Here is a 24256-nt window from a genome sequence, read left to right as displayed (position 1 = left end):
GAGGGACGTGATCGTTCCCCTCTATTCGACACTGGTGAGGCCTCATCTGGAGTACTGTGTCCAGTTTTGGGCCCCACACTACAGGAAGGATGTGGATAAATTGGAAAGAGTACAACGAAGGGCAACAAAAATGATTAGGGGTCTAGAGCACATGACTTATGAGGAGAGGCTGAGGGAGCTGGGATTGTTTAGTCTGCAGAAGAGAAGAATGAGGGGGGATTTGATAGCTGCTTTCAACTACCTGAAAGGGGGTTTCAAAGAGGATGGCTCTAGACTGTTCTCAATGGTAGCAGATGACAGAACGAGGAGTAATGGTCTCAAGTTGCAATGGGGGAGGTTTAGATTGGATATTAGGAAAAACTTTTTCACTAAGAGGGTGGTGAAACACTGGAATGCGTTACCTAGGGAGGTGGTAGAATCTCCTTCCTTAGAGGTTTTTAAGGTCAGGCTTGACAAAGCCCTGGCTGGGATGATTTAACTGGGACTTGGTCCTGCTTTGAGCAGGGGGTTGGACTAGATGACCTTCTGGGGTCCCTTCCAACCCTGATATTCTATGATTCTATGATTCTATGATTCTATGTCGTGGGCTGGGGCCAAGAGAGGCCTTGGGTTGGCCAGGGACCTGGCACTGTGGAGAGCGAACAGCGGCTTGCCCGCAAACCAAGCGTGGGACCAGACAGGCTTGGCTTAGATCACAAACGCAGGCACTGTCTTCTCCACTGAGGGAGCCGCGCAGACATTGTGCACCAGGAGAACAGAACAGGGGATTTCCCACCGCTCTCCTGCCAGACCACGAGGCCTGGATCCAGCATTTGGCCTGCGTTACCCACAGTCATGCTGCCCAACGCCTCCGATCACGCTGACATGCACGGCATCCCACAGAGCATAACCAGGCCTCCATAGAGCACAATCCCGTGGCCACGAGCTCAGAGGGCAACAACCGCGACTCATCACCCCAGCCAGGGGGGAAAGAGGGGGAGATAGATTTACCCTTTCCTGTTAAAGCAACTCCACGCGTGCACGTGCGCGCGCTCATACACACACACACACCCCTTCATGAGTGGAGAGCTCCTCTCCTCTGGAACATTATCTCCCCTGTACAGGTGGGAGTGCAGCTCAGTGGTTAGAGCCATGGACCGAGAGCCTGGACTCTGGAGATTTATTCCCAGCTCTACTGTCAGCTTGCTGTATGACTTTGGGCAATGGACTCCAGGCTTTCTTCCCTGGTTGTGCTGACCTTGCCCCACTCTGTTCCTCAGTTTCCCCATGCAGGCTAAAATGGGGCTAACAATACTGACCTGCCTCAATGGGAGATCATAGGGGCTGAAACAGCAGCAGTTCAATGTTTGTAGGGTACTTTGAGTTCCCCAGCTGGAAGGCGCTAGAGACGGACAAAGAATAATTGTTGCTTTTATTGTAAACTGCTCCCCCTGCTTTGTTACCGGAAGTAGCATTTCTCTCTTGCCCTGCTTGGCAAATGTGGAGTGACACCATGCATTATTACTACCTGGAAACAGGAAGATCAAAGACTTTCTGCCCAGAGCAAACAAAAGTCGATTGTTCAGCACTTAAACACACACACACACACACACACACACACACACTCCTCCAGCAATAGCTGCCCCAGGTCAATTCTAACAAGGAAAAAAATCCTGCTGGCACACAGAGCCCCTGTTAACATGGCAGGTGGGCTGCCCCAGTTCTAATCCAAGGCAGACAGACACCTGCCAATCATCACAGCATCAGGTGACCCCCACCTCCGCAGCCAAGAGCCGCTACGCTCCTTTCTCCCCATAATTGAAGCCGCCACTCAGTGTTCAAGCTGGACTCAGAAAGGCCACAGCCAAGACTCCCACCGTGCAACGGACTTACAGAACGCTCCCATCTAAGCGTCTGCAGTCTAACGGCTCTCCCTGCCTCTGCCTCCCATCAGCAGCGTACGAAGCGGCGAGGGGGCGCACGTGGCTTGGTGGCAGTCTCAAAAGGCAGGTGATTTTGCTCTCTTTTTTTAAATGCCAAACTTTTAACTAACTAAATAAAAGGCGCCAGCTCGGGAACACAGCCCTAGAATGATGCTGGAGGCAGCCACAGCCAGGAGACTAAAAAGGGAACCACAGCCTTCCCATGGCCCCTTCTCTTCTCGTTACACGCGGCCACTAACCTGGCTCGGCTTCACCTCCTCATGGCTGCTTATTGTGTAATAAGCCTGGAGGCCTCAACTGAGATCAGGGCGCTGCTGTGCCAGGCGCCGTACGTACACAGAGTGAGTGTCCCCACCTTGAGCAGCTTGTAATCAAAATAGGCAAGATATTCAAAGGCTGGGTGGGGAAACTGAGGCATGGAGCAGGGAAGCAACTTGCCCAAGATCAGGGAATAGATGACAGGTCTCCTCCATCCCAGATCAGGGCCTTAACCACTGGTCTGTGCTGCCACTTGAGTCTTTTGTATTATGGTAGCTCCCAGAGGCCCTGACTGGAATGGGGGCCCCATTGTGCCAGTCAATAATGCCAACCCCAAGAGCACAAAACTCGTGAGATTAAAACCACACACACACTATGGTTTTGGGGGCAAAGGCTATACTGGGGGTTGTGGTCTGCCTGTGGATTGCTGAACTCCCCCTGCCATCCCAAGGCGGGGCTGCCACCTCTCCCAAATGTACCCAGCTTGGGGATTCTGCTCCTTTCACTGGCTGCCTGATCACAGAGCTTCCAGCCTCTCCCCAACCCCCGCAATATTCCAGTTAAATCATTCTGTGCCCCCCTCCAGCATCCATCTGCTCCCCCTAACCCCACATCAGCGCCTCCTGTAGCTCCAGGGGTTCTTCACCACCCCCTCATACACCAGGGTCTCCTGCTTTCTCTCCCACATCCCTTACCTGCGGGAGGGGGCGAGCTCTACCTGCCTTCTGCCCCAGCTCCAAGCGGCAGCTCTCCCTCAGCAGGCAGGGCAGTGGGGAAGGCTGACAGTCAGATCGGGGGTTCCCCCATGCAGGGCTGGAGCTTTTGACCTCACGGGAGGTTGGCCCAGCAGGGGGCCAAAATCCTGTTATTCTCGAGCCGGTCGTGTCACCTCATGCGGGAGGCACAGTCCCTGCTCCAGCGGATAAGGAGCAGGGGAATGAGGGCATCTTCTGCCTTGCAGATGGGGAAACACCAGGAGATCCAGCCACTGCCCTGGGGAGGCTGCGCAGAGGCAGGAAGGGAGCCTAGCTCTCCCACACCCCAGCCACAAGCTCCTCCTCACACCCCAATAAAACAGGGCAGGAGAGTGCAATAGATCCTAGGGACTAGCCACCCAGACGGTCTCCAGCAGAGTTCCAGAGGTCCCTTTCGAAGGCGTATCACACGGGATTACATCCCCCCCATTGAACAAGAGATCAATTGCCAGGCGTCGGAAACCACTGCTGCATTACTGCAAGTGGGCGACATGAAGGGGTTGATTGGGTCATAGAGACAGCCCTCCTCATCCCTCCAGAGGCTGGCGTCACTCATCGGCCAGAGATGGCTTTGCCCCTGTATGGATCAGCAGCTGCCTGGGTCTGTAGTTCATGCAGCAGAGAGTCCTCCTTTCAGAGCCAGAGGTCCCAGGTTCAGTCCCTGCAAATGACCCTGGCGTGGCGTCACTGCCCCAGGCCGGTTTCTGATCTCGCTCCCTAGTGGAAATCAGTAGCAAGTAAACAAGGGCACTGAGGGGCAGAGGGAGGGATGCTTGCCCTGTTGCTGCTTGTGCAGCGGGTGAACGAAACCCACCCACGCCCGGGTCGTCTGTCTCGACTCCTTCTCCAGCCAGCAATTCCCAAGGGATGGACAGAATCTCTACAGCAGCAGGAAAGCGGGGGATCCCCAGAGCATACTGACTGCCCTGGCAGGACACACAGCAGCTCTGCACAGGTTCACAAAGGCTCTGGGCAGACGGGGAAAAGGGATGCACAGACCAACTTTGTGTGACTCGGTCACGGGGGGCGCAAGTCAAAGGAGAGGACAGAACCCAGGAGTCCCGACTACTACTGGAGAAAAAGGAACACAATTAAAGTGTCCCTCTGAATCTCATTAGCTCGATTTAACCCACACCCTCTTTCCCCCTGCATGGATTACAGGGGAGTTCAGGTCCCATTCTCCAAGCACCCTGGGATCCACACGCCGCTTACATCCCTGTCTGCAGCATTTCCCTGTAGGTTGTGACAGGATCTAGCACTGCTTTCCACGGATCCACAGGTCTCTTTTTACGCCCTGAGCTACTGGAGCAGCAGCATCCATCGAAGGAAAGCAAGTCAGGCACGGACCAACCAGTCCACGCAGAGATGCACTCACTCAGTCCATTACATCACAGACACTTGCTGCACCTTCCACGCAGTCTGCAAATGAGGAGTGTGTATGAGAAACAGTCCCCCATGTATCCACAGAGTGGGTACGGCACCCCCGAGCAAGCTTCCTCCAGCACCGTCACGGCTCTGCCTGGACATGCAGAAGGCAGGCCACTCTGCAGGGTCTGGTCAGTCTTTGGGGCTTCGCCGACCCGCACCAGCAGCAATGTGGACACCTGCCCTGCTACGAGCTGGTCCAAACAAGACCCAAATTAGTTTTCTAACATCTCCAAAGGGCCATCGACAGAAACAGCTTTCAATGGCTTCTGCTGGGCTGGATTCAGAGGTGCTGTCCCCACTGCTAGCCCCCAGAGTCCCTGCAGCACTAATCCGGTAATTCAGATGCACTGCCCATCTACCAGCACGAGAGCCCCCCCAGACTGAATCAGGATCCCCCCCACACTCCCCGCTTCAGTACCACCCACCCAGCCCCACCGCCATGGCACCGTCTCGCCTCCCCTCCCCAGCAGGCTTTGCGGCGAATCCATTCCAACCCTCACCCAAATCACGCTGTGATCAATGATCCAGGCACAGAGTCATCGCTGTGGTGACCCCTCGCTCTGCCCTCTCCCCAGGAAACAAAGGATCTGTGCTCTCAGGATGTTGCAACACATTTTGGAGAATCAATTATAGCAACTCGCTGGCTTTGTGCGTCACCCACCAGGCTAAAAATATTCAACATCCCAGCTCCTGAGCAGTTGCTCTGCCTGAAAGCGCTTGAAATTTACACATCGGGTGGAAGTGTTGATACGAGAAACATCCATCTCACTGCCTTTATTGGTACCCCGGATCCTCTCACCCAACACTTCCCCTCAGGGAACCGTCCCAATCTAAGCTTTGCCTGGCCTTTGAACTAGGACAGGGAGCACTGCCACTGCACTGAAAAACACAGTACACATGCCTAGGTCCAGCTAGACAGAGTACGTGGCCCAGGGTGGTTTGGAGGAGATGGTACAAGAGACACTCACACACACCCCACAAATCCCCCCCAGGCACAGTCCAAAGTGCAGGCTGTTGGGAATCAGAGTCAGGGTCGAAGTTTGGACCCGATCCCCCTGCCCCTTGCGCTATTCCCAACATTTAGGCAAATTGGAAAACAGAACGGTGATCCCAGTGTTCACACCAGCTCTGCGCGAACATTGCTGTGAGCAACACTGCGCTACCCTGGCCAGAGCTTGGACACAGAGCCAGCCACAACCTTCCCCACTAACATGGCACATGTACACACCTGGGGCAGCAACATGGTGGGGAACCAAACCTGGGAGACCAGATAGGTTTTTGGGAAATGCCATTGACAGGAAGCTGTTTAACATCACCAGAACAGTACCATGGGGACAGCACTCCCAAGCGTTACAGCCAGAGCTCTGCCATTTATATTGTTAAACAAAATCCCAGGCCAGAGCCCTGAGACCACAAGGGGTCCAGACAGCCCAAGAGTGGACTAACCATGCTAGAGTAGAAGAAATAGCAATACCACAGAGTCACCACTCACTGCGGATAAGTGCCATGTATCTGCATTAGCAATGTGGTGTGGGTGGGTGGCAGGGGAGGGACGGTGATTTGGTTGAGAGAAGTAATCTGAAGTATGCCTGTTTCTCTAGTATCTGAACCCGTCAAGTCCATGGGAAATAGGCTAAAAGTACCAAGAGATCATGTCCTGATAGATGCAAAGACCGAAACAACAGCCTGGCCTTTTTGCCCTTCCAGCTACAGCTCCTGGATACAGTGCAAAAGGAGCCCCAAACCACTTAGCTCATATGGAAAGCTGAGATTAAGGAGAGTCAAAAAGGCTCTCAGATCTGGGGGGTCGCTTCCACCCCTGCTGACTCCAGCCAACATCATCTGAGAAGGAAATACTTCTCTCCAGGCTCACCTGGGGAACTCATCGCCACAGGATACGATGGCAGCAAACACCTTAGTAAATTTCAAAACCAAAAGATCAAACACATGTAGGACTAAGAACAGCATCTGCCACAATCAGAGTTAGGATAAAAAGTACAAGGGCCATCAATCTCCATGCTCGAGGGCAGGAGCCGATCAGCACCTGTCTGCAGAGACCATTCAGCATTGCACAAGCAGGAAGATGACCATGGCTGCACGCCCTCCTCGGAGGCACATGCTGCAAAAGCAGAAGGCTGCGCCAGACGTACCATCGTTCTGATCAAGAAATCGCTGCAGCAGAGCTCGTGCTGACCGTGCTACGCCACTTGCCTGACTGGAGGAGGCAGCAGTAGAATTTAGCAGCTCTCAGACTCGCTAACAGAAGGACCAACACTGCGCCCCCTCAATTTTGAGCCTGCAAAGGATGCAGGCTGTGAAAGACACGTTCCCTAGTACCAGGGAGGGAAGCTGCTTTATAAACAGTAAACCCTGTTTTAAATATTAACCAGGGTAGCGCTTCCGTGGACTTAATTCTGCATATAAAAGCCAGACCTGAGGAACCTCCCAGCTGCCCTTAACTACTATGCCCGGCCCTCCCTCGAGATGCAAATCTCTTCTCAACTCACACAAGCTGGGCGTTGATCTCTTACTTTTATTATCCTCAGTTGTCATGGAGCTGGAATAGATGTATGCAAAGGAAATTAATCCCCGAGTCATTTTAAGCTGGATGCGCCGCTGTTTTCCCTTGGGTCCCAAATTCAGCGGCAGGTTGGGAAGCACGAAAATGCAGCCAGATGGAAACTGGTTTTGTAAAAACCTCTGGCATGGGGCTCCCAGGGCCGCCAATATGGCGACCTCATGCCTAATGGACACAGCCAGAAGAAGGTGCTATTCACAGTCCTTTGCGAATTGCATGCTGGTGGAAGGAGAGCTACAGAGCAGAGGTTCTCAAACTGTGGCCCACGGACCGAGCTCCATTCAGGTGACCCATGGATAATTCCCTCTAAGGTGCACGCCTGGGCGGCCACACACAAGAGAATGAAGGGCCACCCACCTAATTAGTGGAGCCACACAGGCATGACTCTATTAATTAGGTGCCTGGACCTGGAGAAGATGCACATGTAAGGTGAGGTGTTGACCTTGGCGAGAATAGGAGGTAGGTGGGAGGGGGCAGTGGAGTGAGAAGAGGGGATGGGGGGAAATTTGGGACGTGCAGGGCTGCGGTGGCCAGAAAAAGAGGCGACTTTCCCAAGCTCCAAGGCTGCGGCATGCCGGGGAGAGACCCCCCCCTCCTTCCCAGCCTCAGCTCTGTGGTGAGAGAGAGACCCCCCCCTTCTTCCTAGCCCCAGCTCAGGGGCTGCCGCAGCAGGGGAGAAAGGGCACATCCATCGCATTAGGAAGGTAAGAGCATTAGAAAGGTAAGACTACTGATATTAAAATAGGATTTCTGTGCTTTTATTTGTAGAACAAAACCAACATTAATTATTATTACTTTTTTTTATAATGCACTTTTATCCAAAGCGCTTTACAATAGTTAGCTAACGGTACAAACAACATTTGGAAAGATCATTAAGTGGACTCTCAGCAATTTTCAAGTGGTCCAGAAAAAAAAAGTTAGAGAACCACTGCTCTAGAGGGTTGAGCCCTCTATTTACTATACAACAAGTAGCAACAATATATGCTTCCTCCACATAAGACCCAAGCCATGGCCTGGAGAGATCGCCTCCAGAGTCAAGAATGAGTTTCCTGCTTAATATCCCATTTGTTCCTTTAGGCTGCCAATGAGGGGACCAGTTAGTACATGGGCCGGATGTGAACAGACCCTTACGCTATTATCTCCATGATAAGGCACCCATGCCACAGAAATGCCCATCACTAGATGCATCAACATCAGTGGCATCCCCTTCTAAGTAAGAATAAAGTATTTGCCAGGAAGGCCATAAATGCTCCCCTCAAATGGCAAGGACTGGCCCATGGGAAAGCCCTGCAAATACACCTGCGCTTGGACAAGCCAGTGTAGAACGCCCCAGCGTGCCTTCTGGAACCCGGGAAACGGAATCCTGGAAGGAGAGGAGCAGAACACAGTAGTTACTGAGGGGGACGATTGCCCCCCAGCATGACAGCATTACTCCATGCTGCCTTGGGCGTCTGCCCCCAGCCTCGCTGCCCGTCGCTATCTCTACACCTGAGCACACCTCAAATTGAAATCCTGCCAACAGATGGCACGTTCCTTTTAGGGTCCCAGTAGGGGCTGCTGCTGCTGCAATCTCAGCAGGATCAGTGGCTAGCAGCATGTAACACACTGATCAGCAGCTAGAACTGGCAGGGCAGGAACGGGCTGCCACCGATTCGCTGTGAGTTCCTGGGCAAGCCATGGACTCGCATCGTGCCTCAGTTTCCCCATCTGTTACACAGGGATAACTTTGCAGGTTAACTTTCGAACGCTTGTGAGGCGCTCCCATCCCATGACGATGGCTACTCCTGAGAGCAACCGGACAGAACAAGGACTCGGAAAGCTGGAGAGGCCCCAAGGCCAGACCGACAGCACCACTTAGTATCAGAACACAGGAGCAAATTCAAACGTTGACCAGAGAGCTACAAAGCAAATGTCAGGGCCCATCAAAAAGGCAGGTTTGGAACCTGACATTTAACCAAGTGATAATTAAAAGGTTCCCAGATGCATTTAATAAGACAATTATAGTATGTGTTAATAATGGATTATTAAAAAGCCTATTTATGGAGGGCAAGCAGCCAGACAACAGGGCTGGGCTGCTCCAGTTCTGCAGAGATGGTTCCATAACCGCCTGGTATTTCACCTACAAAGCAGAGGTTACCGCATAAACTACACATTTGGCAGCTGTGATTTAACCCTTTCACAGCACGCTGCACTGATGTCAGGCAGAGCGAGGGCCAGATGGCGCCCTTCTGGGAAATTAGAGGCATGAGACTAAAAATCCAGAGGCTCCTTAGAATCTGGCATTCAAAAAGTTAAGCATGACCCCCATGGTCTGAGGCTAATTAAGGGACAGGTATTTGCCTTATCAGATCGCCTGGGTCAGCACATGTCTCACGGACGGTGGCACATATAAAGAGTTTGAGGTTCTCAGCTCAGCATCCCGAGAAACGACACGGCTAGGCGGCCCATCTGCTTCAGTTCTACACAGGTCTTTCTCCGTCAGAAATTTCCATCTAACATTCAGCCCAGAGTAGCAATAACAACCAGATCTCTTCTTGTCCTGGCGACTAGCTAGCATGGGTGCAGCGAGGTTGGTGGGTCCAATTCCCAGCTAGCAGGACAATCGCCACCCCAACTGGCTCTCCAGAGAGGGGGGTTGATCCAACACCACTTCTGTCTCCCAGTGGGGACTGTCCAGGATACTCCATGAGGAACACTGGCAGGGCAACCTGGTGGACACTTAACCCCACAGGCAGCAGCAGGGTCAGGCACTGGACTGGGACCCAGGAGATCTAGGTTCAATTCCTGCTTCCACCACAAACTCGCTGCATGCCTGTACTCTGCACCCCATCTGCTGAGAGTATTAACCCTTCCCTATCTCACAGGGGAGGCTGTGAGAAGTTAATTAGCACCTGGGAGTTCCACACGTACTCCAGTGATGGGGGCCATATATAGATAGAGGCCTGACTTTACAGCTCCCAGAGACTCCAATTAGCATCCTGGATGTCCAGCACTTCTGAACGCCCGGGCCATGCAGCGCAGGCCAGCAGCCAGCTTGCTCGTTGCTAGGGAGGGCAATGGTGAAGTCCAGAGGAGAGAAGTCTTGGGTCTCCAGGACCGTCAAAGCAGCACCGTTGCTAGGCACTGAATTCAGCAAGGAAACCTCAGTGCGTCGTCCCAGCAGCTCTGCCCTTAGCCCCACAGGCCTGGTAACGAGTTAGAGCCACACCTCTGGCTCCGGACCCCAGTTAACCTCCATCCCACACAGCCCTGGTGCTCTCCCTGTTACAGCTGCAAACTGCTGACTCAGGTACCACTGGGGGAATGGATCCAAATTCCTTGCTCCCCCCTCCGAGCCCCATCTGCCCATCAACGTGCCCCAGCCTGTAGGGCAGAGTCCTCCGAGTTCAGGAGCAAAGCCCTCCAGCTGGGGACACTGGATCTGACTCAGAAAGCCGTCAGGGCAGTTTGCAGCCAGCCTGCAGCCAAGCAGGGACCTCCCCTGCCAAGCCAGGCCTAGCCTTTGTGCATTACTTTCGGTCGCTTCCGATTTTAAGTGCCTGGCCCTCCGGGACGAGGGCTCGTTTGCAATGAAAGCTCCCCTCGCAGGTCTGAGAGGCAGTGAGGGGAAAACGCTACAAGATCCCAATCCCTGGGCATTAGTGATGCTTCGGCTGCCAGGAGACGAGCAGAGGTCGAGGCCTGGGGGATAGCACCTGGCAACAGCTACTCCAGTCTCCGGGATTAGCCTCCAATGCAATGGGGCACTCCCGGGATGCTCCGAGGCCCAGAATCTGCCATCCTTCCTCAGGTGAGAGACCCACTAGCGTTCATGGCAGGTAGGGCAGCAAGATCAAGCCCTGGGGAAAAAAAAAATATCCTTGCAGGCCAGGAGGTGGCCAAAGAATCTCTCCCAACCTGAACACCCCCAGACAGGAAAGGAACAGTGTGAACCAAGAGCCTCTCTCTTTACACTGGGCAAACCAAACACCCCCAGATGCCAACAGTTCAATCTGCCTTCCACACGATGCCCTCTCGGGCCGCAGCGCCAGAGCTGGGATCAGCAGTGTCAAGGAGGAAGAGGGTGGAAGGGAGGAAGCTAACGGGAGCTTTGGAGAAGTTGGGGTGGGCACAAGGGGGCGGGGAGACTGAACCCAAACTAGCTCAAACCCTGGCAGGGGGAAGGATCAGAAGGCCCCAGCATGTCCACGGTGGAAGAACCTGGCAGCCCCTGGGAAAACAGCCACGGCCAGCCCAGGCAATCCTGCCCCCAGTCTGCAGCTGCAAGACACACGTCAGAAAGTGACAAAATGACCCAACGCACCCTCAGCATCTTCCTGGCAGAGGGAAGGGTGGAATACACCAGAGGGAGCCCACAGGAGGTAGACCCAAGGCAGGAGACATTGAGGGGAGGGAGTCAGACAGAGGAAATTGGCAGCAGGAACCAGGCCCCAATCACTCAATCAATGGTGTGCCGAACCCCCAGATCCCACCCTACACTGACACGTTCAGCCCGTGGCCAGTCCCAGACTCCTGGTCCGAAGAGCTGCCAGGCAAGGAGATGACCCTGCGGCCAGTATGAGAGAATCAGAACATGCAGAGCTTTTAAAGCCATTTAAAAGAGGCTTTAAAAAAAAAATAAATAAAAGCCCCTCCCTTACCCCAAAAACCAGGTGAAGAAATGAAGCCTGAACCAGGCTGTTCAGAAAATATGGCACACATGAACACGTTACATGCCTGGCGGCGTCCCGGGGCAAGCAGCAGCCCTGGTGGGGTTAACCCTTCTCCAGCCAGGCAGAGAACACGGTGACTAATTGCAGAGCGGATCACAACGAGTGTGGCCCGGTTAAAGACTGGAACCCAAGGGGGGTTTTAGGGAGTGTGAAAACACCTCCTTGCTGCAAAGCCTCGCTCTGGGATCTGGGGGGGCCGCTCCCTACAGGACAAGCAAGCATCTTGCTGACTGGCTAGGTGCAAAGCGGACACAGGTCTCCAAACCTAAGCCAGTTTCATTATTGTCCGGATCACAGTAACATGGAAAGCCCTAAGAGAGTTTGCCCTGGGCGCTGCACGGACTCACAGCTACATCTTTGCACGTTCATACACCAAGATCGCTAGCACGCTGTAGAGTCTGACTGGAGAGGGGGCCCAAGTTGTTTTCACCAGGAGGTAACTAGCTGATAACTAGTGGGACAAGTTTGATCTTGGCTAGCCACAGCCATCCGGCACCTTGTCTCCACAAGGATGTCATATTGTGATTGCTCTCTCATTGTAAACACACCTCTCTTTTGTGGGCCATAAAGCCACAGTCCCTGCCCGGTGCTGGACTCACTCAAGACTTTATTGCTGCTCGTTGTCGTTTTCAGGGAGGTCGCCCAGACGGGCAGTGCTGGCCTTGCACCACGGCTGGGGATGTGGCAGTGGAGATCACTGGCTAGGGGCTTGCCAGCCTCACAGGCCTGGAGGGCGGGGGAGAGAGCTTTGAATTTAGGATTTACAAAACCAGGGGGCCCAGCCCTGGAGACAGAGAGCACAGAAGTTGCTGACTTTGGCCCACCTGCATCTGAAGACACAGCTACCCCCTAAATAACCCAGAGTTGGGATCTATTCCCAGTACCGGAGGGTTGTAGCACGGTGCCCACCCCAAATGCTCTATGTAGAGACAGGGCTGCCAGCTTGGGATCCGGAGCCCTACTTGGGGAAGGTCCCGATCCAGCCCCATCTCTCGTTCCCCGAGCGGACACTGCTGCGGCTTGCTTTGGGATCAGCTTTCATGCTCCGGCGCTCTGATGAAGACCCTGCGGGTGACGGTTGAGAAGGCGCGTCGGGGGCAGGTCAGAGCCAAGCAGATACTTTCTGATCCCAATCCCAGAGCTGGGCCTGACAAAGGGAATGTGTTCGCTGGGCGTTTCCAACTCACTCAGCCCAGACAATAGAACTGCCCCAGCACAGTGAGGGGGCGCAGCTGGCTTGGGGGGGGGTCAGGACGGAGGCCACAATAACCCAGGCACTCTGGGCTGTGACCTGCAAACAACGCTAGCGCTATCAAAGGGGCCAGAACACTCAAGCGGCAGCTGCCAGACTGGTCCTTTCCGACAGGTCCCACAGCAAGGGCCTGATCCTCAAACACACGCACACAAGTCAAGGACTTGATACACGCAAGCGGCAAGGGAGACGCTGGCAAAGGGAGCAAATAGACACTGCAACAGCAGCAGCTGATGTGGAGCGGCTCTGAGCCAGGGCGCCCCCCTAGAACACATACAAACACCGGTTGGATACGAATGATCGTGTATTGTTCTATCACAATAGTGCCTAGAGGCTTCAACCAAGATAGGGGCCCCACTGTACTAAGTACAGTACGTATACACCATGAGAGACAGCCCCTGCCCTGAAGAGCTTTAAGTCTACACGCGAGTGAGAGGGGAAAGAGGCCCAGAGCGTTGAAGCGACTTGCCAAAGGTTATACCACAGGTCAGTGGCAGACTCAGGATAAGAACCCACCCCTAGTTCCCAGTCCTCCTAACGACCAGAGGAAACAACACTCACTCGGAGCTGGGAAGAGAGACGTTTGTGTTATCTAAGCTGCTGTACTGGTGCCCAGTATCAGAGCCGCCCCCCGGACCTCTAAACGCTAGTCCCACACACGGCAGAATTATTCCAGGAACAGCTCCTGCGTGCTCAGGGCAGCCAGCAGGCAACATAAGCAGAGGACAATGCACAGAAAAGATTGGGATGGGGGCAGGGGAGGGAGGAGATCTATTTGTCAATGAAAGCTACAAACCAAAATATTGTATTTGCTAATTTCAGCTAATGCAGTCAAATTCAAGTGTGAACGGCTTCTGGGTAATTATGCCAGGAGTGTATTGTGCAACTCCAGCAGCTGACAGGCCCACTGCATTACCGTGTGCCTGGAGACAGGAGTACAAACAATTCAGCTGTCAAAAGAGCACCCGGGCTGGTAATGCAAAACACTGGGAGCGCAGGGAGGAGGGACACTAACAACCGCTGTATTTCTTATTTGGCGATCAACGAAGTTTCAGGGGATCTATCAAAGCTATTCAGGAGAATGAGAGATTTGCAACCTTTGGTTGGGTTTATGTTTTTATACGAACCATAGCACAACTCGGGGAGGGGGAAGCGCCATGCAATTATAACCCTGCATAGGACACCTGCTGCCTCCAAGTTCCAACTGCCACTGCAGCATGTCACGTTCTCTGCAAACAAACAATCTCTAAAGCTCAGCGATCCTGCCTGGCAGCCGCTAGCCAAGAGGCAGATTCTGATCTCATTCCATCCTGTGAAAATCCAGAGTAACCCTCCTGAAACTCATGGGGTGACTCCGCAGATACACCGACCAGCCAAGACCAGAAACCAGCCCACCGCGTCTAAATGGCTGAGTATAGGCTTCATTTCAGGCTTTCATTCCTGCCCTCTCCGCCGACCCACCAGTTAGGGAGCAGAAAAGCAAATGATTGGCGCTATGCAGCCCTCCATAAGGGCATGTTCTCCCCCACCCTGAGCAGAGGTTTGGATTGCAGGCATTCAAACTGGCTGACCAGAGGTGCGATTGCCTTTACCAGTTCCCTAATGCAGGGGCTGAGTCAGAGGCCAGTTTTCAGTGGTTCAGCGATCCAGGGTATTGCTCCTCCAGGCTACCTCCTTGCACTCCAGCAGCTAAGGTTTCATTTAAAGAAAACATACGTCTCTGCCCCTTAAGGCTGCAAAGGTGTATTTCCAGATGTGAGCCAGAGGTAAAGCACTGCAGCAGCATCTGCCCGTACCTGCAGACAGCCTCAGAAAAGAGCCCCGAGAAGGGTGGAAGGTGCTCCTATTCATCGCAGTGGAGCATTGACTCTGAAATATAATGATGCCAATTTAAAAAGGTCCACACTGTTAACTATGTCTCTGCTGCTCAAATAGCCAAAGAAAGGAGAGGAGCAATCATATGGTGCGCTGCAAGTGGTCCCAACTGAGCAGATCTTATGGTACTAATCCAATGCCTGCCCAAAATCCAAGGCAGGTTTAAAGTCTACTACCTGACTACTTTTGATTCTAAGCTACACTTGAATCAGTTTCCTTCCTCCTTAAACCCCCATCGCAGCCACCACTGTCCTTTCGAGTCAATGAACAATGCTCCTTAGCAGACCGGAGGGGCTCACTGGAGAGTCCCTTTGAATTCAAAATTAATCTCCCCAGCTTTACAATCCCCTTCCGAAGATCTCTCCATGGGCACTTGCTGTCCTAAACGCAATACAGTGACTAAACTGCCTACAAAAATTTGTAAAATTTTAATGAATAGCAAGAATTACAATGTGCTCTAAAGGGAAGGAGCTGGGGGAATGGGAGTCAGGATGCCTGGGTTCTATTCCTAGCTCTGGGGAAGGAGTAGAGTCTTCTAGTGTTTAGAGAGGACAGATGGAGAATGTAGGTCTCCTGGGTTCTATTTCTGGCTCTGCCACAGATTCATTCCAATCCCAAGTGAGGCCTCTGGGCCTCAGTTTCCCTCACTTGTAAAATGGGGTAATGAACAACTCCAGTCTGCTTTGCTGGGGTGCTGCAAGACGATTCCTGCATTCTGAGAGCCTCTGGCAAAAAACACAAGATACATGCTGTGAGGCCCAGAGGGGGGAGAAAAGATGCGCTCCTGATCCCCCACAGGCCCCACCCAGCATCACTCAAGCTGGGACCAGTAATCAAATCCAGGTCTCCCATATGGCAGTGCCGAATGCTAAGCAAGCGGGATAACCCTTCCCAGCAGAAGCTTTCAGGCTACAGGAAGAACACTACAGAGGAGCCATTTGCAGCAGCTCCCATCACCTTTCACCGTCCCTTAACTAGAGGCAGCTTCTAGGCCTCGTCTAATGGAGGGATTTACAGCTGTAGCTGGTTCCATCTTCCCCCGTCCTGTTTGGGACATCTCTTGTCATATCTGGGCAGCCGGCTGAGCCTGCCAAGAAAACTTCTAACAACAGAGTCAAGAGCCAGCTCCAGAGCAGATATTTTTCTGCCTGCCAAGCGTCACATGTTCCAAAACCCCACTGCACAGCAGCTGACTGGAATTTTACCAGCCCCAAACGCACAGGGCGAGAACCAGCCTGACACCAACAGGGGAACAGCTCCGTCCACACAGGCAGAGGTGGGACAGATCCCAATCCGGCCAGCCAAGGAGCAGAGCCCTGAGGGGCAGGAAGCCAAGGGAACTTAAGGAAATCAATGTATCCCACAAGAGGACTTAATAAGCCTTCAAATTCACAGCAGGATTTTGAGGGAGTGAGCAGGGGAATAAGGCACATCATTTTAGTCCGCCCCAAGGCCCTGCCCCAACTCCACCCCCTCCCCTGAGGCTCCCACCCACCCGCCAGCCACCAAACAGCTGATCAGTGGCAATGCCGAACAGCTGTAGCCAGTGGGTGCTGAGCACCCCCTATTTTTTTCCCAGGGGTGCTTGAACCCTGGAGCACCCAAGAGTCGGTGCCTATGCCCAGAGTAACTCCTCTAACATCAGTGAAGTTCCTCTGGATTTACACCAGCGTAACCAAGATAAGAATGGTCCTGTTGCACCTTCACGGCAGCTCGGCACCTGTAGAAAGCAATTGGCAGAGGCTGGCAAGTGCCATTCATTTCATTGTACAGATTGGGAAACTGATGCACCAAGAGGGGAAGTGACTATTCAGGGGTACACGGGAGCCAGGTATAGCCCGCTCCCTGCCCCGAGTCCTGTCGTCTAGACTGGAGCACTATATGTCTTGCCTTCATCTCTTTCCAATCTGAAATAATCTAGGCCACCGTACGTCCTCTCCATTTCCCAGCACATAAACAGTGCCATCCATTTACACAGCACTTCACCAAACCAGATTCAGATGCATTTCCTGCTTCTGGCCATATGCAGATCTGCCCTCCTCCAGGCTTTGGACAGTTTCGTTTGAAGCGTGTACACACACACACATGCACGCACGTTACACTCCGCAAAGAGTCTATAATAAAAACCCTTTTCTACCTCTTGTGTTGAGCTGACGTCGTCGTCTCGCTGTAAACAATGGTAAGGATACAAATCCCCCATTATTATCCTTTTATGAGCCCATTACAGGCAGCGGTGGATTATAGATGTGATTATTGGAGTTTAGTAATCTGGCAAAATAAATCTGCATACACACACTGGAGAACTGAAACAGTGCCTGAAACAGTGGGAGGAAGAGACACTGCACAGAAAAAAGGCAATCCAGCTGCATTAATTGGGCTTTGCTGTTCTCTGCCGCCAGACGCTGCAGTACAGACCCAGTCCTTCATGCCTCTTTGGGTGAGGGGTAGCATGGTCCAGTGGGTAGAGCACTGCACTGAGAATCGAGAGACTTGGGGTCTGTTCCTGGCTCTGTCACCAACCTTCTGGGTGACCTTTAGCAAGTCACTTCAACATTCTGTGCCTCAGTTTCTCCCTCCTTGGTCTGTCTCATCTATTCAGATTTTAAGCGCTTCAGGGAAGGGACTCTCAGAGTGTGTGTGTGCGTGTGTGTGTGTGTGTGTGTACAGGGCCAAGCACAATGTGGTCCTGATCCTCATGTAAGGCCTCTAGGTGCTACTAATAATTAATAATCACCCTGGGAGGTGCCCAGCCTGCAATGAGTGGAAAGTGCTCAGCCCCTCTCAAAATCAAGTCCTAGGAGCAGCAGTACGTGCAGGCAGCTCCCTAGCTCTTCCACACTCACCAGTGGATTCTGGCAGAAAGCCTGAGAGCAGCCCTGTAAGCCCACCACAATAACAGGCCAGTTATCCCAATGACAAGTTCACAGTGATATTTCCCGCGCCTCGCCACCCAGCCACAGCATGGTTCTCTTTGCAACAGGAGCCTCGGCAAAAGCTGGACACGTTCCTTTCCTTTCCACCCCCTGATCATTTCTTAGAGAGCAAGGGGAGGGCTGCTGGGAGTCCCAGCTACTTCATGGTTCAGTGATCTATCATCCCCAGTAATGCTCTCCAGTATTACAGGTCATCATTTTATGGCCAGTGGCCACCAGTGAAATCAACTAACCAGTGTGCAGATCGCATGCAGGTTTCTTTGTCTTTAAAGGCGAACACTGCACGTCAGATATGGTGTTCACTGTTAGGCAGAGTGGTCTAATAGTTTCAGGCCAGGATGCCTGGTTCCCATTCCCACCTCTACCACCAACTTACTGTGTGAGGCCTTGAGCAAGTCACTTCAGCCCAGATTCCCAAAGGTATTTATGCACCTAACTCCCATTGGAATCAATGGGACCTACATGCCGAAATTTCTTTGTGCATCTGAGCCTTCCCCTTTCTGTATCTCAGTTTCTCCATCTGTAAAATTAGGGTAATGATCAAAATCGGTCTCAGCCCGCCATGCAGACCATGCAATATTTTGCTCTTCTATAGCCCCATCAACTCCCTTCCGAGTGCTCTGCAAACATTAATTAACTGAGCTCACAGCACCTGTGGGATATGGGTGAACATCCCAGACTTAAAGATGGGGAAACTGAGGTACAGAGTGGTAAAGGTCCAGATCCTCAAAAGTATTTTGATACTCCTATTGGGACTTAGGTGCCTAAATACCTTTAAGGATCTGGGCCAAAGTGACATTCTTTCACTCCAAGAGACAGAACCATCATCAAGCTCTTTGGACTCCCACTGCTGCTTTATTAGGCCACGATTCCTCTGGCATTCGGACCCGACATGGAGCCCATTCAGAATCAATACAAGTTTTTCCTTTAATGTCAATGAGCTTTGGATCAGGCCCTCAGTGCCTATAAAGTGCCTGGAGAGCCTCTGAAAAACTGATTGCTCACTAATTAAGAGTTAGATTTCAATTACAATCCAGGCGCAGCAAATTACTATGCTTGGAATTTCTCCAACCACCTTCAGATGCTTTGTGGAGCTCTGATCCTTGGCAAGGTGGGGGAGCAGCATCACCCGTCTTGTGGCTATAGTCACAGAGCTGCCACCAGACTAGCAGCATCAGCTCCTCCTGTCCAGGATCCTTGGCATTCTATGGTCACTTGACTAACTGCCTTAAAAATAATCCCGGTAAAAAAGGGCCATGCAGAAAACCATGTCCTCAAGTCTCGGTTTGGGAAGATCATTATTAATACATGAAATATCTCCAGGCCTCCTAATTACAGCACCCACCATTCTTACGACGTCTGGAAAAGTTCACTGACACTATTAATATTCAAACCAAACCAGCGCTCCAAGCCCACAAACATTTCCCAAGAAAGCCGAAGCCGTGTCTGAACTGTTGTGAAATTCCCCCTCCTTCCCCGCCCCCACGACCCTCCTGTTTTGTTTATTCCTCCTCCACTCCCAGGGTAGGTCAGTTTCCTCGCAGGTTGAGTTTATGCTTCCATGCCAGCAGGGCCCAATGACATATTTCCGAGACAGCAACTTTTCTTGATTTTAATGTGGCCCAAGGGGAGGGAAAAATGCTTCTTTGGTAAAACTCTTTCTAATTAGATCCCAATAAAGACAAACTATCAAGCAAATTGTGTATAAAAATTTAACAGCAGGGTTCTTTAGGAGAGAGTTATTGTTCCAAAGCCTGCGGGAGGCATTAGAACCCGCTCAAATTGGCCCGGAGGCCACTCCCCTCTGGGTTTAGGCCTCCAGGAAGACACACTACAGGGAAGGGGAGAGAAAGCTGACAAACCAGTGCACATTGCAAGGACACAACTGACCATTCTGTTCTGCAGGGATGAGCGTCAACTAGAAACCCTATTCCTAACTCCCTTGAACACTACAGGAAGTAAAGGTAGGTCCAAATCCTAACCCAATCCCTGATCCAAATCCAGGCCCCGAACCTGCCATCAGGTCCAGGAGGGTGGCCCAGAGCTTAATGTTGCAATGGTTGCAGGATCTGGATGATTTCGGGCTTCTCTGTAAAGGGCCGAGGCAGAGCCCTAAAGCCAAAACAAACGAGATCCAAACTGTGCAGCACAAGCTGTTCTCTGGCCGGAGCCCCACTCCCCTGGTAAAATCCCATCCGCTGGCACATTTATGCCCCAGTCCATTTGCTCTGAGAACTATTAAAATTTGGCAAGCCTCCCCCCACCTCCTTTTAAGTTAAAAAAAAAAAAAACAGCCCTGTGATTCAACTAAAGTTGTATTTCCTGGTTGTGCTGTGGGAAAAGAGGAAGGGGGGATGGCTAGTAATGGCCACAATACTCAGAACAATACATGCAGCTGGAATGTGGATGCAAACAGAGCCAGCCCTTGTATAAACACACACAGGTCTTCCACAGTAACCACCCAAAGCACAAAAGCCGACAATGGGATCACTGCAGCATTTTAACCATCACTGCATTCCGAGCGGGCATTTGCATCCAACAACTCCATGGCCATCAGCCCCACAGTGCAGGCTGAAGATAGAGCATCCGCCTGAACTTCTCCAGATTTTGTGCATTTTGGTGCCACCTACACGTTTTTTAACCTGTTGAGTGCTGCATCCCCTACCTACCCAATGTCCCCGCCTTTCTGCCACACGTAGCCAGTGCATCTCCTCTAAAGTACCACCCATGGATTGGGTTTGGAGGGACGTTATAACAAACCAACAGCTATCTGAACGGTGTAAACACAAGAAGGAGACAAGTATCAGGGGGTTGCCGTGTGTATCCCCAAAAACAACAAAGAGTCTGGTGGCACCTTAAAGACTAACAGATTTATTTGGGCATAACCATTCATGGGTAAAATGGGTTTTTATTTGGACATAAGCATTCATGGGTAAAAACCCATTTTACCCATGAATGGTTATGCCCAAATAAATCTGTTAGTCTTTAAGGTGGCACCAGATTCCTTGTTGTTTTTAGAAGAAGGAGAGGAATTATTAAGGGTAGTTCACAGGGTGTAGATGCAAGAGTACTGGGATGAATCAAGAAAGGGAGAATTTAAACATAAGAGAAGGAAAACATCCTGACAGTAACTCCTCCTATATTGTGGACTGGCCTCGAAGGAGAGTGGGAGCCCCAATCTAGGGACGTTTAAAACAAGACAGGATGAACACACAATAGGAAGTAAACTTGCACTGGCCAGGCCTGGGGCTTAATGGTCCTCTCCATCAAATTTCTATGACGCAGCAGAATATGGGGCGGTCACTGAGTTTTTTGTATCTATTGACAGACAAACAAAAACAAACAAACAAACAAAAACCCACTGCCTTTCCCAGAAGGGTCTGCAACAGGCAAGAGATCCTGTCTGCTCTGAAACCCACCTCGCACCATCCCCTCTTCCAACCCTAGCCCAACGGTCATTCAAAACAGTTAGTACACAGGAACGGGGGGCGGGGGAAGTACATATACAGAGTCAGAGGATGACCAAAACCAGCCAGATGTGTCTGAAGCCACAGGATGTGAACGAAGGGCCAGCAAAATCTCAGACAGAAAAACAAGGATCCTCAGGAGTTACAGAAGCATCCAAAATTGGGAGATAATCAAATACAACACATGTCTGTGCACTGTATATGCACCCACTTACATTGAACTCATCTCTTCTAAACAGCCTGCCTCTGGGCTGAGTCTTTGTCCAGGAAGCTTCAGCCTTGAGAATCTCTTTTCCTTCTTTTAACAGCACATTTATTAACTGCCTGAGAAATAAGGTTTGTTATGCAAGTGCTGCCACAGCCCCCTAAATGCACCTTAACGGCAGGGATGTAAAAGAGAGACCAGGAATGACCAGAGCAGAGAGACTCAGAAATTCTCTAAGATCCCCAGCCTCAAACCTCAGCTTTCAACTAGCCAGGATCAGAGATAAAGTTGAGGATCATTAGCTTGCTCTAGACTAAACCTGTCTGCAGAATGCACACCTCTATTGCAAACCTTGCCTGCTCTTTCGTTCGACTGACACAGCCAGGGATGAGGATACAGCTGGCATCCTCAACAGTATTTCGGAGCTCTGCGTTCCAAATGGAATAACTGTCGCCCTGTTGCAATGGGTAATGAAATGCAGCCAGGAGCTGAGACTGTTTCCCCCCCATCGGGTGATGCCCTGAGAACAATTATACATGCAAACATGCATTATCACGCCTGGATTTGGCCTCTAACCGGCTACACATGCCAGCCTTATCCTCTTCATTAGCAGAAGCTAGCAGGGTTCCCCAAATTGTGAAGGCTGTACATGCAGTCACACAAAGGAAACTGGTCAGCTCAGGTACGGATAAGGGAGGGGTTTCTAAGTCTCCTAAATAAATGCAACAATGAAAGAAAAATATGGGGAGACTTTCCTATCCCAGAGAAAATGGCTTTCTAGCTGAAACCAGTTTATCCCTCTGTCCCACCTTCACACCTGCACTGGATCCTCAAAACCTTAGGGTAGTTTTCCAGCAGGAGAAACTGCATTAAAAATGTAGCACCTCAAATAAACAACTTAAATTAACTTGTTTTGCCAGATGAGTATTTGATTATTTATTAATTATTATTATTATTAATATAAATAACGGTGGTGAACAAAGTGTTAATTTGGACAGCCCAGATATTACAGTGATGAGCAATTTAAAAGAAGAGCGCAGTAAGCCAACACTGTCACTCGGTGCCTTTTCTTTGCTAAAGGCCTTTCATTTTTCCCAGTTTCTTCCTGCTAGCGAGGGGAGAGAGGAGAGGACCTGGATCTTTGTTGAACATGTCTTCAGCAGAGTGCAAACTGCAAACAAAAAGCCTGCCATCGCCACATCTGTTTGCAAACTTGACCTTCCCAACTCAGAGGTGGCTCTGCTCTCAGAACTGGGGTTCAAAGTTCATCTGTTTCTTCCTGATCAAGGTTAGTTTAAAAAAAAAAAAAAAAAAAAGTGTCTGGCTTGTCGTGTCTCCCGCGGCCACCAGCGATGGAGGCTCAGGAAAGGGGGAAGTTGCCCAGCTAGTTACCCTGCTGCTGGGAAGTGCGTCTGGCGTTTGTAAGCAGCCCCGCTCCTGGCTCTCCCCCTGGGATAACGCCGCCTTCAGCCAGCGGGAACCCCCTACCCCAGGCCCCGAGAGCGGCTGAAATCCGATGCAATAAAGACTCCAGCATTTTTCTCCCCATAACCAGAGAACTTCCCCCCCCCCCTCCACACACACACACCGCCCTAACAACACCGCTACGAGTCGGTAGGACAAAAGTAGCACCGAAAAGAAGATCCCGGAGGGCGGGGAAGCTATCCTGTTTTGCTGGGAAGGTAATAATTAAAAACCGAAGAAGTGGAGGGGGAGGGGGGAGAGAAAACCCACTTCTCAAGCGAAACACTTTTGCATCTGGATTTGCAAGTTGGACGATGAGCAGCCGAACATTCCCTTGCAAGCTGTTTTCAAACCTGCAGCTGCCCGGCTCCATCATAAATAACCATAACAAAAGCTACCAACCCAAACAGGAGGGGAGCCATGCTTTTGGATTTCTCTTCCTTTTTTTAAAAAAAAAAAAAAAAAAAAAAGGCAACCACATCGCCCAGAGGAAAGAAAGCCGATCTCAGATACCTGCCAGCCCCGTGAACCACCAGCCACGCCAGGGGAACTCCCTGAACGTGAAAAGCCGGGGTGGTCGGGGGACGGGGGGGGCAAGAAGTTAAAACCCCGCTAACTTGAGTTTCTCCTCAGCATCATTACTCGGTGCAACAACAAACTTCTCCGATTTCACAGCTCGGCGGCAGAAATCGCCCCGAGCCAGAGTCACAGCCCAAGCCCGCTGGTCAATTGCGGGGCAAACGAGTCAGTTGCCATCCCCAGCTTCCCTCCGCCAGGAAAGCCCCGGGGTCCTTTCCCTGCACAAACCACAAGTTCCCAGGACCGGGAACGGGGGCGGGGGCGGGGGCGAAAGATAAACCAGTTGTGCAGGAAAGACTAAAGGGGAAGCCAGCTCTCCGAGGGAGAGATCCCGTCCACACCCCCGGGCAGGGCGAGGGGAACCCGGGGCTGAATCCTGACCTGTCGGCGTCTCCGTTTCCAGAGAGCAGATCTGGAAGGTTAACACGAAGATCAAAACCCGAGCGTTGGGCATGGTGCATTAGATACACTGGGAAAGTCCGGCCCTAGCCCCCGCTGGTTCCCGGGCTCTCGCGGAGGGAAGTGGCCGGGCGAGGCTCGTCATTCCCCAATTCCAGCCGGAGCGGGACTGGAGCCTTCAGCCGAGCACCCAGCTGACGTCAGGCTGGAGCGGAGGGGAAAGGGAAGAGGCAGGATAGGAAAGGCAGAGGGTGCCTTCTGCTGGAGGAAAAAAGCAAAGGCAGCCCGAGGAGCGCCAGGGCTGCCCCTGGGCTTTGCCAGCCCCAGCCCGCTGGTTTTCAAACCCCCCCCCCTTTTTTTTTTTCAATTTGCAGACCCCCTAAGACCTTTCCAATGGAGATGCGGACCCCCCCCCCCCCGGGGAATCTT

The 24256-nt window shown here is 51.8% G+C and overlaps 1 protein-coding gene across 1 annotated transcript in view; it reads right to left on the bottom strand.

Moving 5' to 3' along the window:
* The window catches only part of PTPRU (protein tyrosine phosphatase receptor type U), a 313843-nt gene extending 289797 nt beyond the window's left edge, over window positions 1-24046 (bottom strand). The window contains 1 exon segment of the mRNA XM_043506197.1: window positions 23810-24046. Within this exon segment, the coding sequence (XP_043362132.1) occupies window positions 23810-23882 (73 nt within the window). The 5' untranslated portion in view covers window positions 23883-24046.
* Window positions 24047-24256: the final 210 nt, after the last annotated feature.

Source organism: Dermochelys coriacea, chromosome 19 (assembly GCF_009764565.3).
Source record: "Dermochelys coriacea isolate rDerCor1 chromosome 19, rDerCor1.pri.v4, whole genome shotgun sequence".
NCBI classification, from domain to species: Eukaryota; Metazoa; Chordata; order Testudines; family Dermochelyidae; genus Dermochelys; species Dermochelys coriacea.
This window is presented reverse-complemented; position numbering and strand designations above follow the sequence as displayed.